General features: G+C 47.6%; 3 protein-coding genes across 3 annotated transcripts in view; 2 read left to right on the forward strand and 1 right to left on the reverse strand.

The window, feature by feature from the left end:
* Positions 1-4,006, reverse strand: part of LOC144488546 (uncharacterized) — a 28,653-nt gene extending 24,647 nt beyond the window's left edge. The window contains exon 1 of the mRNA XM_078206605.1: positions 3,988-4,006. Within this exon, the coding sequence (XP_078062731.1) occupies positions 3,988-4,006 (19 nt within the window). The remainder of the gene's footprint in view (positions 1-3,987) is intronic.
* Positions 1,143-9,188, forward strand: LOC144488547 (uncharacterized). The gene is made up of 3 exons (XM_078206606.1): positions 1,143-1,261; positions 5,242-5,374; positions 7,548-9,188. The coding sequence occupies exon 3, from the start codon at positions 7,878-7,880 to the stop codon at positions 8,442-8,444; it is 567 nt and encodes a 188-aa protein (XP_078062732.1). The 5' UTR covers positions 1,143-1,261; positions 5,242-5,374; positions 7,548-7,877; the 3' UTR covers positions 8,445-9,188.
* Positions 9,189-12,232: 3,044 nt separating this feature from the next.
* LOC144488548 (uncharacterized) lies at positions 12,233-16,374 on the forward strand. Its single transcript, XM_078206608.1, has 2 exons — positions 12,233-12,270; positions 12,727-16,374. The coding sequence occupies exon 2, from the start codon at positions 13,075-13,077 to the stop codon at positions 13,873-13,875; it is 801 nt and encodes a 266-aa protein (XP_078062734.1). The 5' UTR covers positions 12,233-12,270; positions 12,727-13,074; the 3' UTR covers positions 13,876-16,374.
* The last annotated feature ends 705 nt before the right edge of the window (positions 16,375-17,079 follow it).

Genomic DNA, 17,079 nt, shown 5'->3' on the forward strand with positions numbered 1-17,079 from the left:
ACTCTACCTCCTCCCCTGGACTGAAATCCAAACCCATCTCAACATCTCCACCATTTCTTCCCTCCACTCCCAGTTTTCTTCCTCCCTCTCCTCTGTCTGGGTTCAGTTCTTGATGTGGAAATCTCACTAACTGTCCTGGCTGGAGAAAATACACATCTCTTTAACCTGTGCTTAACCCTCTCTCCACTCACATTGTCTGTACCTTTAAGACTTGATTACCTGTAAAGACTCGCATTCCAACCATTATCTTGTAAATTGAGTTTGTGTCAATATATATGCCCCGTTTATGAACACAAGTCCTACTCACCTGACGAAGGAGCAGTGATCCGAAAGCGAGTGGCTTTTGCGACCAAATAAACCTGTTGGACTTTAACCTGGTGTTGTGAGTCTTCTTATTGGGTTCAGTTCTCCAGCTCCTGTCTGCAGACTGACAATAAAACCAATGGGTCTTATTGGGGGTGTTGGGGCCTCCAGCGGGTGTTTGTGAATCCTCCCCACCCACCTCCCAGGGTTTCCTTCCTTCCCAGAGATCAGAGTCCTCATTGATTTGAGGCCAAAGTGTAACCTCTTATTTATTGTCCCCCTCCCCCATCCTCTGATGTGAACCATCCTCCAGTGGCTGAGCCAGGATGGGGCCGTTAACCTGGGCCTGTTCCCGGGAGGGAGGGAGAAGCCCCGCAGCTGCAAACCAGGGAGCTGACAATGATTCTGAAGGGTTTGCGGATCCACAAAGTGTTTCCAAATCCTCCCAGCCACCGCCTAACGCTGACTCCGCTTCTCCGGGACAAACAAGCGCCAAGGCCAGCAATGACACTGCGCATGCTCCACATCACAAAAAAAACAATGCCCGGGGACTGATTGACGGCAGCTCCGGACCAATAGGAAGAGGGGGCGGTGCTGGAGGACCGAGCGGGAGCGGCTGGTCCTCCAACCAATCGGAGTGAATGAGGGGCGGGACCTGAAGCATGCGCAGTGCGGGTAATGGCGACGGAAGGACGGTTTTGACTCGGAAGCGAGATCAATACGAGGTAGAGGGCGGCGCGCGGGGAATGATAAATGTGGCGGGTGGGTGGAGAGACTTTGTAAACATGTTGTTCAAACCCAAACCCCGGAAATGAACTTCCCGGTCCCCCCCTTTGTACCAAATGGAGCGGCAGCTTGTAGTGTTAGACCCGGGCTGACTGCCGCCATTGAGGCTGCATGTGGGAGGCCGGCAGGGATTGTGATCGGAGAGGGAAGCCCTGACGTCACAATGGAATGGGTGAGAGTGTGACATCACAATGGAATGGGTGAGGGTGTGACGTCACAATGGAATGGGTGAGGGTGTGACGTCACAATGGAATGGGTGAGGGTGTGACGTCACAATGGAATGGGTGAGGGTGTGACGTCACAATGGAATGTGATCGGAGAGCGAAGTTTCACTCTGAAGCTCATTGCACAACATCCGCATTGTGACGTCACAATAGAGCCCTTGAGTGAGAGTGTTCCAATGCACTGACTAAAGAGCTTTAACCAGTTACACAGTCTGAATAAGTATCACACCATTCACAGCGGGTAGAGACTGTAATCTTGTTCTGTGTGTGGACAAAGTTTCAACTAATTGTCCACCCAAGAGAGAGGTAAGGACACCTGCACCATGGAGAAACCATGGAAATGTGTGGACTGTGGGAAGAGATACAGATACCTATCCCTGCTGGAAGCTCATCGGCGCAGCCACACTGGGGAGAGGCTGTTCATCTGCTCTCAGTGTGAGAAGGGATTTAATCAGTTATCCAGCTTACGGATACACCAGCAAGTTCACACTGGGGAGAGGCCATTCACCTGCTCTCAGTGTGGGAAGGGATTCACTCAGTCATCCCACCTGCAGAGACACCAGCAAATTCACACTGGGGAGAGGCCGTTCACCTGCTCACAGTGTGGGGAGGGATTCACTCAGTTATCCAGCCTGCAGAAACACCAGCGAGTTCACACCGGGGAGAAACCATTCACCTGCTCTCAGTGTGGGAAGAGATTCACTCGGTCATCTGATCTGCGGATACACCAGCGAGTTCACACTGGGGAGAGACCGTTCACCTGCTCTCAGTGTGGGAAGGGATTCACTCGGTCATCCGAGCTGCGGGCTCACCAGCGAGTTCACACTCGGGAGAGGCCGTTCACCTGCTCTCAGTGTGGGAAGGGATTCACTCAGTTATCCAACCTGCGGACACATCAGCGCGTTCACACTGGGGAGAAACCATTCACCTGCTCTCATTGTGGGAAGGGATTCACTTGGTTATCCACCCTGCGGACACACCAGCGAGCTCACACTGGGGAGAGGCCATTCACCTGCTCTCAGTGTGGGAAGGGATTCACTCGGTTATCCAACCTGCGGGCACACCAGCGAGTTCACACAGGGGAGAGGCCATTCACCTGCTCTCAGTGTGGGAAGAGTTTCAGAGTTTCATCCCACCTGCTGAGACACCAGCAAGTTCACGAGTGATTCCAGGGGTTGGATTCTGCTGTAACTGTTTGTGCTCTCAATTACATCCAGGACTGCATTTTGTTCATTCTCACAGTTGGCCAATGGGGAGGGTCAGAGGGTTTCTTTGTGCTGGACTGGCTGGTCTCAGCCTCCAGTGGGCTGATGCTCTTTGAGTCTTTTTGTGAATACCTGGTTTTAAATGTCACAAGGATCACAGAGTGACAGGGTGTTAGGACGTTTAGAGATATTTAGTCAGAAGAAAACAGAGGTTGGCAGTGCAAAGGTACATTTCTGAATGGAGGGTTGTGACAAGTGACATTCCTCAGGGATCAGTGCTGGGACTTTTGCTGTTTGTAATATATATAAATGATTTGGAGGAAAATGTAACTGGTTTGATTGGTAAGTTTGTGGACGACACAAAGGTTGGTGGAATTGCGGATAGCGATGGGGACTGGCAGAGGATACAACAGGATTTAGATCAGTTGGAGACTTGGGCGGAGAGATGGCAGATGAAGTTTAATCCGGACAAATGTGAGGTAATGCATTTTGGTAGGTCTAATACAGATGGGAAATATACAGTAAATTGCAAAACCCTTAAGAGTATTCATAGGCAGAGGGATCTGGGTGTACAGGTACACAGGTCATTGAAAGTGGCAATGAGATGGAGAAGATAATCAAGAAGGCATATGGCATGCTTGCCTTCATCGGCCGGGGCATTGAGTTTAAAAATTGGCAAGTCATGTTGCAGCTTTATTGAACCTTTGTTAGACCGCACTTGGAATCTAGTGTTCAATTCTGGTCGCCACACTACTGTGGTATATTATGTGGTATCAGTATGAATTGACAATGTTGTCCTGGTCCTGGTCCTGCGCTGCATGCGGGCAGCTTCAGTATTCAGAGTTGTAAATGGTCATATACACTGCAATCATCAGTGAACATCCCCGTTTCTGACCCTACGGTGGGGAGACGGTAATTAATGAAGCTGCTGAAAATGATTAGGCCCAGGAGACATGAGGAACAACAAAATATATTTATATAGCGCCTTAAACTAATAAAACATCCAAGGAGCATTGTAAAGTAAAGTATGATATTGAGCCACAAAGAAGATATTAGGTTAGATGACCAAACATTGGGTCAAAGTGGTAGATTTTAAGTGGTGTGTTAAAGGAGTAAAGCGAGGTGGAGAGTTGGAGACGTGTAGGGATGGTATTCCAGAGGTTGGAGCCTAAGCAACTGAAGGTAGAGCTTGCAATGGTGAAGCAAGGTCAGGGACAAACTAAAGACCAGAATTAGAGCCGTGTAATATATTGAGGGTTGTGGGGCTTAGAGGAGATTATAGATATTGGGACAGGCAAGGTCATGGAGTGATTTGAAACCAAGGATGAGAATTTTAATATTAAGTTGTTGCTTTACTGGGTGGATCATCGTGCACAAGGGTGATAGTGGAATAACACTTAATGTGAGTTTAAACATGGCCAGCAGAGTTTTAGATGAACCCTGCAGTGACCCTTGCAGTGATGACTGACCTCCAACAACCACAGCCATTCTCGTCTGTACCTGGTATATCCCCAACCGGTGGAGAGATCCTCCCCGAATCCCACCGATTCCAACCCTGTGTCGGTCCCTTTCTGCCACACTCAGTCAAATGATGTCTTGATGGATTTTCTTTGTTTTTTTTGTTGTTTTTTTTTTGTTTTCTTTCAAGAAAACAAAATTTTCTTTGTTCTTCGTTCTGTTTGGAACATCCCAAATGCTCATCCAATTTCCTTTGTAATTGTTTATTGTCTCCACTTCCTCCACCCTCGTAGGCAGCAAGTTCCAGGTCATTACCATTCGCTGTATCAGAATATTCTTCCTGACATCTCCCCCCCACTCCTCCGCCCCCCCCCCCCCCCCCCCCACCCCTTGCATCTCTGACCCAAAACAAGAAATCTGTGTCCCCCCTCGCCCTTGTCCCTTCAGCTAATGGGAACAGCTTTTCTTTGTCCACCTTATCTAAACCTGTCAGAATCTTGTCCACCTCTATCAAATCTCCCCTCAACCTCCTTTGCTCCAAGGGGAACAACCCCAGCCTGACATTGACAATAAAGATCAATCCAACAGAATATGTTACTGTCTGAAATCAAATGGGAATGTTTAATTTCTGTTTTAAAGATATTGTGAATATATTGTCCTGGACAATAAAGGAATCAGCTATAACTGAGCAAGAAGAAGACAGTTTCAATGTGGAATTGAGTGGAATTTTCTCTCTGGATTTAAACAATGGAGGAACTACAAACATGGAAGAAAATAAATTTCAAAATGTGAACTCTGTACAGACTGTTTTCAAAATAGAACTTGAAAATTCACAAATGAACAGCAATGAAGACTCTCCTTTTGCAGGAGGAACTTTGGACTATAATTATTGTAAAAAGAAAACTTTCAGAAAAGACTGCAAGCAGTAATTTCCATCTTCAGTGGACTGAATTCCTGGACATGGAACCCAGCAGTGTGCTGTTACCAAGCTGGACTTGTGAATGTGAAGTGGACAATGGGGGGATTATTGTGTCTGTTGCAGGTTATAAGATAGATCAACATGGGAATACAGTGGATTTAGGAACAGGAGGAGGCCATGTGGCCCTTCGAGCCTGCTCCACAATTCAATAAGATCATGGCTGTTGTTAAGATATACAGCATGTTGTATATTGTAATATTCTAAATGGGATATTATGAAGGTGAAACATTTTCATTTCTTCCTGTTTTTGTTACAAAAATCTAATTTCATAATTCCTATGTTTTAGAAATAAGAATTAGTTGCAAGAATTGCTTTTAAAAAATGGAAAACCTGGATTGAGAATCTGACAAAAACACCCTCAGGGAATTCGCAGTCACAAAGCATGGCCCATGTTGGTTTAAGAAGTCAAAACTCGAGAGGTAAGAACTGTAAAAGGTCAGCTGGATCTTTTAGTTGGAGACATTGGGTCTGACAATTATTGTACTGTTTTTGTTAGGTGAATTCTTCATGAAGACCTCAGGAAAAAGGTTTAGTTTTGAAGCTAAATATCTGTCAGATATTCCACCTGGTCTCTGTTACCATGGGGATATGTGATTCAGGGTGGAGCCTTGGTTAGAATTAGACCATAAGATATAGGAGCAGAATTAGGCTATTCGGCCCATCGAATCTGCTGTGCCATTCGATCATGGCTGATAAATCTCAATCCCATTCTCCTGCCTTTTCCCCGTAACCTTTGAGTCCTTTCCAATCAATGACCTGGTTCCAGCGGACAGTCTGCAGTTAGCTTGGAAGCCACCACTTGTGGGACCAGGAGCTGTGAACCAGCTGTGGGACTGGGAGCCTAGAGGACCATTGGAAACCAGGGGTGTTTCCAACATTTAAATCCCTCAGCAAGAATGCAGTGAAGCCCATGTTTGGACTGAGGAGTCCACAGTTTGAGAGCTTAAAGGAAAATTGGAGGCTTGATCCCGCCCGAGCGTTCCCCTGTTTGGACGGAATTCCACATTGGCCCAAAGCCTCAACCCCCCTCCCTGGGTGAGGTGCCCCACAGCCTGAGCCGCCCCGCGGAAATGTCCTCCGTGCCTTTTTCTACTGCGCGGAGGCGTTTCCTGTGCGGGCTGCTGCTGCACACCTTCCACTACCGCCTCCTCGCCTGTCGCCCGGATACACCTTGGCGGGCCTTGTTGCAACCGGGCGGCGGAGGTCCCCGCTGGAGGTCCCTCTACGGAGGGATCTCCCCCAATTACGTCGGGGACCTGGGGTGGAGGGTGATGCATGCAGCAGTGCCGCACAACCGTAGGATTCACTGGTTCACGGGCTCCGAAGACTGCCCTTTCTGTGGCCTTGTGGAGTCCGTGGACCATGTCTATGTTGTGTGTCTTAGGCTGCACTCCTTTATGTTTTCCTAAAGAACCTTTTATTGGTGTTTTGTTTGCACTTCAGTCCCACGCTCCTGATCTACGGACACCCGGTGCGGAGAGGGGAGGGTCGGTATGGCGACCTCCTCGTGAACCTGCTCCTGGCGATACGCGCCATTTACCGGTCCAGGCAGCGGGCGATCGAGGGGGCCGTCCATTCTGACTGTCTTCCCCTCTACCGCAGCTACGTTCGCAGCCAGGTGTCCCTGGAGAGGGAGCATGCGGTGTCCACGGGCGCGGTTGACGACTTCCGCGCCCGCTGGGCACCGCAGGGGTTGGGGTGCATTATTGACCCTGATAATCACATTTTAATTTGATGTTTTTAAGTTTCCTTTGTATTTTGATTTCTGTTCGGGCTGTTCCCCCCTCCTTTTTGGGGAGCTGCCCCTTTTACTTTGCCCTGACTTAGAACATAGAACAGGACAGCACAGAACAGGCCCTTCGGCCCACAATGTTGTGCCGAGCTTTATCTGAAACCAAGATCAAGCTATCCCACTCCCTATCATCCTGGTGTGCTCCATGTGCCTATCCAATAACCGCATAAATGTTCCTAAAGTGTCTGACTCCACTATCACTGCAGGCAGTCCATTCCACACCCCAACCACTCTCTGCGTAAAGAACCTACCTCTGATATCCTTCCTGTATCTCCCACCACAAACCCTATAGTTATGCCCCCTTGTAATAGCTCCATCCACCCGAGGAAATAGTCTTTGATCTGAGTTAGTTTATTTGGTTTGACCTAAAAAGAGGGCAACACCTGGGAGGAAATCAATGTTTCCCCCTTTCCATTTCTTTTCTCATTCTGGGGGAAATTGGGGACTTGCAGCAACTGAAGGGTAAGGAAGTGAATCCAGTCTGTATATTCCACACATTGTTAGTCCAGTCAGATAGACATATATCTGTCTGGCAGCCTGCATGGAGATTTTCAGCTCTCTGTGTCCAGGACAGGAAGCAGTGAGCATGGATCTGTCAATCAGCCTCAATCAGCACCTTCAGGAGAATTGGGAGGGTGAATATTAGATACAGCAGAGTGAGAATGGAGGGAGAGTGTGTGGGATGGAGTTCACAGCTTTGGGGAATGAGAGAGAAAGAATGTTCTATAGAAACTGGAATTGTCTGTTCTGAATTTCGATCCTGTACTGACAGTGATGACTTGTGTCAACTTGTTTTGCAGGATATTGAAAGAGGAATCACAGGCTAAAATCTCGAACGTCACGTCGAGATCTGGCAGAGTCATATTCCTTGGGACCTGAATATCATCGGCCATTGAATCTGGAAGGAAATTTGAAAAGATTTCAAACATCAATCTGACTGAAAAAGCATCAACACATGGCCACATTCGAGTCAGTGTGTTCCAGTGCACTGACTGAAGAGCTTTAACCAGTTACACAGCCTGAATAAATATCACACCATTCACAGCGGGGAGACACTGTACACGTGTTCTGTGTGTGGACGAGGCTTCAGCTGATTGTCCACCCAAGAGAGAGGTAAGGACACCTGCACCATGGAGAAACCATGGAAATGTGCGGACTGTGGGAAGGGATACAGAGCCCCATGTCTGCTGGATGCTCATCGGCGCAACCACACTGGGGAGAGGCCATTCATTTGCTCTCAGTGTGGGGAGGGATTCATTCAGTCATCCGTCCTGCGGGCACACCAGCAAGTTCACACTGGAGAGAGACCGTTCACCTGCTCTCAGTGTGAGAAGAGATTCACTCGGTCATCCGACCTGCAGAGACACCAGCGAGTTCACAGCGGGGAGAGGCCGTTTACCTGCTCTCAGTGTGGGAAGGGATTCACTCGGTCATCCGTCCTGCGGACACATCAGCGAGTTCACAGCGGGGAGAGGCCGTTTACCTGCTCTCAGTGTGGGAAGGGATTCACTCAGTTATCCAACCTGCGGAAACACCAGCGAGTTCACACTGGGGAGAGACCGTTCACCTGCTCTCAGTGTGGGAAGAGATTCAGAGCTTCATCCAGCCTGCAGAGACACCAGCGAATTCACATGGGGAGAGGCCATTCACCTGCTCTCAGTGTGGGAAGGAATTCACTCAGTGATCCCACCTGCTGAGACATCAGAGAGGTTACACTGGGGAGAAACCGTTCACCTGCTGAGTGTATAAAAAGGGTTCAGAATTTCATCCCAGCTGCTGAGACACCAACAAGTTCACAGGGTTGGATTCTGCTGTTATTGTTTCTGCTCTCAATTACATCCAGGACTGCATTTTGTTCATTCTCACAGTTGGTCAATGGGGAGGGTCGGAGGGTTTCTTTCTGCTGGACTGACCAGTCTCACAACTTGGCCTCCAGTGGGCTGATGCTCTTTGAGTCTTGTTGCGAATACCTGGTTTCAGATTTCACACGGATCACAGAGTGACAGGGTGTGAGGAAGTTCAGAGATATTTAGTCAGCATTTCTGTCTGAAACCCCACCAATGCTCATCCAATTTCCTTTGTAATTGTTTATTGTCTCCACTTCCTCCACCCTCGTAGGCAGCGAGTTCCAGGTCATTACCATTCGCTGCATCAAAATATTCTTCCTCACATCCCCCCCCTACATCTCTGACCCGAAACTTTATATCTGTGACCCCCTCTCCTTCTCCCATCAGCTAATGGGAACAGTTTTTCTTTGTCCACCTTATCTAAACCTGTCAGAATCTTGTCCTTTGCTCCACGGGGAACAACCCCAGCCTGACATTGACAATAAAGAACAAACTAACAGAATATGTTTGTACCTGAAATCAAATGGGAATGTTTAAATTCTGTTTTAAAGATATTGTGAATATATTGTCCTGGACAATAAAGGAATTGGAATAACTCACCTTGGGAGTGGTTGAATGGAATATATCAATCTGGTATCCACCTACAGTCTAGGGAAAGTCTGGAATGTGTAGCTGGAAATCTTTCCCTCACAGCACTGTGGATGTACTTACACAACCTGGAGATGCTGGTGTTGGACTGGGGTAAACACAGTAAGAAGTCTCACAACATCAAGTTAAAGTCCAACAGGTTTATTTGGTAGGAAACGCCACTAGCTTTCAGAGCGCTGCTCCTTCGTCAGGTGAGTGGGAGTTCTGTTCACAAAACAGGATTTTTTATGATCAGAACTCCCACTCACCTGATGAAGGGACAGCGCTCCGAAAGCTAGTGGCGTTTGCTACCAAATAAACCTGTTGGACTTTAACTTGGTGTTTTGAGACTTCTTACGGTGTACTTACACCTCAGACATTGTAGCAGGTCAGGAAGGCAGTGTTGGGGTTGACCACGGCCGAGGCAGCTACATACAGCCACATATTCTGTTATACTTGAAGGACTGCGGATTGAATGTGAGGCATTATGGGACTGGACTATCTTGACCACATTCCTGTGACTGCTCAGTTTCTGCAATCACGGACCATTGAAGCTGCTTCGCAGAGCCCCAACAGAGGACCTGGTGAGAATATTTACTCAGAATGAGTTAGAATTAAACTTATTCCAGGACCAGCTGGTGTTCAGTGGCTGAGATTCCTGAATCTGTAAAAAGGGGGTCTGACCAATCAACAAACAGTGGTAAATAGTTAGTTAAAAAGCGTTCTCAGGCATTGTTTAAATTATTTTATCCCAAATTTGTGATCAGAACTGTGAGGGACTTGTGATCCGATATTCAGTGAAGTGACGATATACTCCAAGTAGCACTGGACTGAAAAGCAGACCTCTGAGAGTAGATTCTAATGGTTATAATCCTACCCAAGCATGGCCAGTGAAAAATCAGAGCTCTTACCTGCTATTTGGAAACTAAGAACAAGAAACTTATTGATAAAATTATTAGAGAATACAGCCAACGTTTCGAGACTGGAAGACATTTCATAACAGCTCTTATGAAGGGTCATCCATACTTGAAACATTGGCTCCACTCTGTCTCCACAGATGCTGCCAGACCTGCTGAGCTTTTCCAGTATTTTCTGTTGTTGTTTCAGATTCCAGCATCCACAGTATTTAACTTTTATGATAAAATGATTAGTTCTGATTGGAAACCCCACGACCCTCCCGCAAAACAGAGGGAGTGGTGGCAAAAGGGGAAAAAGGATAAGGATGATAAAGTCTGGGTTCTGATTCTCCGAGCCCATGTAGAATCAACAAAATGAGTGAAGCAGTTTATAAAGAACGGAAGTTATCCATCCCTAAAAAAATTCATCAAATAAAAGTAATTAAGTTATGGAATATAACAAAAAAATTCAGAGATGAAGTTTACAATCTAGTTTGTTTTGATTTTTTACTTGTGTAAAGTGGTATTATTGTGGGCCAATTTTTGAATATAACATCCCTGCTGTTCAATTCTATCTCTCGAGAATGGAACCCTATTTATGGGCCCCAGACCTTAGGGAAGATGTGAAGTTCTTAGAGAGGGTGCAGACGAGATTTGCACGAATGGCAACTCACATCATTAAAAAGTAGCTGGATCAGCACTTGGCAAGTCAGAACAGTTAAGGCGATGGGCCAGGTGCTGGTAAATGGGATTCGGTGGGAGGTCAGGTGTTTCTTGCGTGTCGGTGAAGACTCGATGCGCTGAAGGGCCTCTTCTGCACTGTACGATTCAATGATGAGGCAATTCAGTTAGTTGGAGAGAGTGGAGCAGCTGAAATTTCTCTCTTTAAATCAGTCAAGACATTAGGGTCTAGAATGGGGTCATTCGGTCCACTGATTCAATGCTGGCACTTTGCATGTCAAACTCTTGTCCGTTCTATTTATTGACAGATCCATGCTCACTGCTTCCTGTCCTGGAGTGGAGATGCCGGCGTTGGACTGTGGTAAACACAGTAAGAAGTTTAACAACACCAGGTTAAAGTCCAACAGGTTTATTTGGTAGCAAAAGCCACACAAGCTTTCGGAGCCTTAAGCCCCTTCTTCAGGTAGAGAATAGAGAAACCCTACAGTACAGAAAGAGGCCATTTGGCCCATCGCGTCTGCACCGACCACAATCCCACCCAGGCCCTACCCCCATATCCCTACATATTTACCCACCATTCCCTCTAACCTACGCATCCCAGGACACTAAGAGGCAATTTTAGCACAGCCAATCAACCTAACCCGCACATCTTTGGACTGTGGGAGGAAACCGGAGCACCCGGAGGAAACCCACGCAGACACGAGGAGAATGTGCAAACTCCACACAGACAGTGACCCAAGCCGGGAATCGAACCCAGGTCCCTGGAGCTGTGAAGCAGCAGTGCTAACCACTGTGCTACCGTGCCGCCAGGTGAGTGGGAATTCTGTTCACAAACAGGGCATATAAAGACACAAACTCAATTTACATGAATAATGCTTGGAATGCGAATACTTACAACTAATCAAGTCTTTAAGATACAAACAATGTGAGTGGAGAGAGCATCAAGACAGGCTAAAGAGATGTGTATTGGACACTTTCAGCTCTCTGTGTCCTGGACACAGCTGGAAATCTCCATGCAGGCTCCCAGACAGATATATGTCTATCTGACTGGACTAACAATGTGTGGAATGTACAGACTGGGGGAACAATGGGTGGGGGCGGGACTCCCGGGTCCGCGCGCCTGAACCCGGAGACGTCACCGCGGAGCAGAGTGATTGCTATTGGCTGATTCAGGCAGGGCTCCATTGTGCCGTCACAATGATTCAGAGGGGCGTTCCCAGCACACAGTGTCCCATTGGCAGCAATATCACTGGTGACAGAAGCAGCACACTGCGGATTGGGCACCAGCTCAGCGCGGCTGGCGGTCAAAGCCCCGCCCACACCCCACGTGGGCTCGGGTTCCGCCCCCACATTGTCCACATGCGGGAGATTAGCCAATGGCAACGCGTGGAGGACCGGATGGGCGCTGGTCCTCCAGCCAATCAGAATCCGGGCCCTGTGTCAATGGCTGCGCGGAGCTTGGTCCATTGTCTGTGAGTAAAGTGTTTGAATTCTGCGCTCCAGAGGACTGTGGAGCCTCAGTCATCAAATATTTTCAAGAGAGAGATTGGTAACTTTTGAGGCATTGAGCAACCTGGGGGATAGTTTGGGAAATATTGGTCCTATGGAAATAGTGTGAGGTCGATCAGCCAATTCTCAATCAATGGTTGAGGCAGTTCGATGGGCTGAATGGCCAACTGCAGCTCCAATTTCTTATGATTTCTGTGTCCAGGGCAAGAAGCAGTGAGCATGGATCTGTCAATCAGCCTCAATCAGCACCTTCAGGAGAATTGGGAGGGTGAATATTAGATACAGCAGAGTGAGAATGGAGGGAGAGTGTGTGGGATGGAGATTTACAGCTTTTGCACAATGAGAGAGGAAAGAATGTTCCATAGAAACTAGAATTGTTTGTTCTGAATTTCTATTTCTATTTCTAACTCATTTTACAGGATATTGAAAGAGGAATTACAGGCTGAAATCTCAAATGTCACGTCTAGATCTGGCAGTCATATTCCTTGGGAGCGAAATATCATCGGCCTTTGAATCTGGAAGGGGAAATGTTTGTCCAGTCTGTCGATTTGAAAAAAAATTCAAACATCAGTGTGACTGGAACAGCACCAACACACTGTCACACTCGAGTGAGTGTGTTCCAATGCACTGACTAAAGAGCTTTAACCAGTTACACAGCCTGAATAAATATCACACCATTCACAGTGAGGAAAGACCGGACTGGTGTTGTGCCTGGACGAGGCTTCAACTGATTGTCCACCCAAGAGAGCGGCAAGGACACCTGCACCATGGAGAAACCATGGAAATGTGCGGACTGTGGGAAGAGATACAGATACCCATTTCAGCTGGAAGCTCATCGGCGCAGTCACACTGGGGAGAGGCCGTTCATCTGCCCTCAGTGTGGGAAGGGATTCGCTCTGTTATCCACGTTGCAGAAACACCAGAGAGTTCACACTGGAGAGAGACCGTTCACCTGCTCTCAGTGTGGGAACAAATTCACTCGGTTATCCAATCTGCAGGCACACCAGCGACTTCACACTGGGGAGAGGCCATTCACCTGCTCTCAGTGTGGGAAGGGATTCAGTCAGTTTTCCAGCCTGCGGACACACCAGCGGGTTCAGATTGGGGAGAGGCCGTTCACCTGCTCTCAGTGTGGGAAGGGATTCAGAGCTTCATCCAGCCTGCTGATACACCAGCGAGTTCACACTGGGGAGAGGCCCTTCACCTGCTCTCAGTGTGGGGAGGGATTCAGAGCTTCATCCAGCCTGCTGATACACCAGCGAGTTCACACTGGGGAGAGGCCGTTCACCTGCTCTCAGTGTGGAAAGGGATTCACTCGGTCTTCCAGCCTGCGGACACACCAGCGAGTTCACACTGGGGAGAGGCCGTTCACCTGCTCTCAGTGTGAGAAGGAATTCATAACTTCATCCAACCTGCGGACACACCAGCGAGTTCACACTGGGGAGAGGCCATTCACCTGCTCTCAGTGTGGGAAGGGATTCACTCAGTCATCCCACCTGTGGAGGCACCAGCGAGTACACACTGAGGAGAAGCCATTCACCTACTCTGTGTGGGAAGCGGTTCAGTGATTCATCCAGCCAGCAGAAACACCAACAAGTTCACACTGGGGAGAAACCGTTCACCTGCTCTGTGTGTGGAAAGGGGTTAAGACCATAAGACATAAGACATAGGAGCGGAAGTAAGGCCATTCGGCCCATCGAGTCCACTCCACCATTCAATCATGGTTGATTTCAACTCCATTTACCCGCTCTCTCCCCATAGCCCTTAATTCCTCGAGAAATCAAGAATTTATCAATTTCTGTCTTGAAGACGCTCAACGTCTCGGCCTCCACAGCCCTCTGTGGCAATGAATTCCACAGACCTACCACTCTCTGGCTGAAGAAATTTCTCCTCATCTCTGTTCTAAAGTGACTCCCTTTTATTCTAAGGCTGTGCCCCCGTGTCCTAGTCTCCCCTGCTAATGGAAACAACTTCCCTACGTCCATCCTATCTAAGCCGTTCATTATCTTGTAAGTTTCTATCAGATCTCCCCTCAACCTCCTAAACTCCAATGAATATAATCCCACGATCCTCAGACGTTCATCGTATGTCAGGCCTACCATTCCTGGGATCATCCGTGTGAATCTCCGCTGGACCCGCTCCAGTGCCAGTATGTCCTTCCTGAGGTGTGGGGCCCAAAATTGCTCACAGTACTCCAAATGGGGCCTAACCAGTGCTCTATAAAGCCTCAGAAGTACATCCCTGCTTTTGTATTCCAAGCCTCTTGAGATAAATGACAACATTACATTTGCTTTCTTAATTACGGATTCAACCTGCAAGTTTACCTTTAGAGAATCCTGGACTAGGACTCCCAAGTCCCTTTGCACTTTAGCATTATGAATTTTGTCACCGTTTATAAAATAGTCCATGCCTCTATTCTTTTTTCCAAAGTGTACGACCTTGCACTTGCCCACGTTGAATTTCATCAGCCACATCTTGGACCACTCTCCTAAACTGTCTAAATCTTTCTGCAGCCTCCCCACCTCCTCAATACTACCTGCCCCTCCATCTATCTTTGTATCATCGGCAAACTTGGCCAGAATGCCCACAGTCCCGTCATCTAGATCGTTAATATATAAAGAGAACAGCTGTGGCCCCAACACTGAACCCTGCGGGACACCACTTGTCACCGGTTGCCATTCTGAGAAAGAACCTTTTATCCCAACTCTCTGCCTTCTGTCTGACAGCCAATCGTCAATCCATGTTAGTACCTTGCCTCGAATACCATGGGCCCTTATTTTACTCAGCAGTCTCCCGTGAGGCACCTTGTCAAAGGCCTTTTGGAAGTCAAGATAGATAACATCCATTGGCTCTCCTTGGTCTAACCTATTTGTTATCTCTTCAAAGAACTCTAACAGGTTTGTCAGGCACGACCTCCCCTTACTAAATCCATGCTGACTTGTCCTAATCCGAGTTCTCTCGGTTATTCTGCCTGCAGACACACCAGGGAATTCACACTGGGGAGAGACCGTTCAGCTGCTCTGTGTGTGAGAAGAGATTCAGTTTTTCATCTCAGCTGTTGGTACACCAGCGAGTTCACGAGTGATTCCAGGGGTCGATTCTGCTGTTATTGTTTCTGCTCTCAATTATATTGGTCAATGGGGAGGGTCGGAGGGTTTCTTTCTGCTGGACTGGTCTGTCTCACAACTTTACTTCCAATGGCTGATGCTCTTTGAGTCTTGTTGCGAATACCTGGTTTCAAATTTCACAAGGATCACAGAGTGACAGGGTGCTCGGAAGTTCAGAGATATTTAGTCAGCATTTCTGTTTGAAACCTCCCAGATGCCCATCCAATTTCCTTTGTCATTGTTTATTGCCTCCACTTCCTCCACCCTCGTAGGCAGCGAGTTCCAGGTCATTACCATTCACTGCATCAAAATATTATTTCTCACATGGGCAGCACGGTAGCACAGTGGTTAGCATTGCTGCTTCACAGCTCCAGGGACCTGGGTTCGATTCCCGGCTTGGGTCACAGTCTGTGTGGAGTTTGCACATTCTCCTCGTGTCTGCGTGGGTTTCCTCCGGGTGCTCTGGTTTCCTCCCACAGTCCAAAGATGTGCGGGTTAGGTTGATTGGGCATGCTAAAAATTGCCCCTTAGAGTCCTGAGATGCGTAGGTTAGAGGGATTAGCGGGTAAATGTGTAGGGATATGGGGGTAGGGCCTGGGTGGGATTGTGGTCGGTGCAGACGCGATGGGCCAAATGGCCTTTTTCTGCACTGTAGGGTTTCTCTGATTCTATGATCCCACCCAAAACTTTAAATTTGCTTGTCATCCTTGTCCCATCAGCTAATAGGAACAGATTTTCTTTGTCCACCTGATCTAAACCTGTCAGAATCTTGTCCACCTCTATCAAATCTCCCCTCAACCTCCTTTGCTCCAAGGGGAACAACCCCAGCCTGACATTGACAATAAAGATCAATCCAACAGAATATGTTACCTTCTGAAATCAAATGGGAATGTTTAATTTCTGTTTTAAAGATACTGTGAATATATTGTCCTGGACAATAAAGGAATTGGAATAACTCACCTTGGGTGTGGTTGAATGGAATATATCAATCTGGAACCCACTTACATTCTAGTGAAAGTCTGGAATGTGTAGCTGGAAGTCCCTTCCTAACAGCACTTTGGGTCACCTATACCTCAGGCATTGTAGCAGTTCAGGAAGGCAGTGTTGGGGTTGACCATGGTCGAGGCAGCTACATACAGCCACATATTCTGTTATAATTGATGGACTGTAGTTTGAATGTGAGGCATTGTGGGACTGGACTATGGAGTCATAGAGGTTTACAGCATGGAAATAGGCCCATCAGCCCAACTTGTCCATGCTACCCTTTTTTTTAAACCCCTTAGCTAATCCCAATTGCCCGCATTTGGCCCATATCCCTCTTTACCCATCTTACCCATGTAACTATCTAAAAGCTTTTTAAAAGACAAAATTGTACCCGCCTCTACTACTATCTCTGGCAGCTTGTTCCAGACACTCACCACCCTCTGTGTGAAAAAATTGCCCCTTTCGACACTTTTGTATCTCTCCCCTCTCACCTTAAACCTATGCCCTCTAGTTTTAGACTCCCCTACTTTTGGGAAAAGATATTGACTATCTCCCTTATCTATGCCCCTCATTATTTTATAGACCTCTATAAGGTCACCCCTCAGCCTCCTGCGCTCCAGAGAAAAAAGTCCCAGTCTATCCAGCCTCTCCTTATAACTCAAACCATCCAGTCCCAGTAGC

This window comes from Mustelus asterias, unplaced genomic scaffold, assembly GCF_964213995.1.
Source record: "Mustelus asterias unplaced genomic scaffold, sMusAst1.hap1.1 HAP1_SCAFFOLD_1653, whole genome shotgun sequence".
Taxonomy (NCBI): Eukaryota; Metazoa; Chordata; class Chondrichthyes; order Carcharhiniformes; family Triakidae; genus Mustelus; species Mustelus asterias.

Excerpts from the sequence above, each read along its gene's own strand:
- LOC144488547 (XM_078206606.1), top strand. The coding sequence starts at position 7,878 with ATGGAGAAACCATGGAAATGTGCGGACTGTGGGAAGGGATACAGAGCC.
- LOC144488548 (XM_078206608.1), top strand. The coding sequence starts at position 13,075 with ATGGAGAAACCATGGAAATGTGCGGACTGTGGGAAGAGATACAGATAC.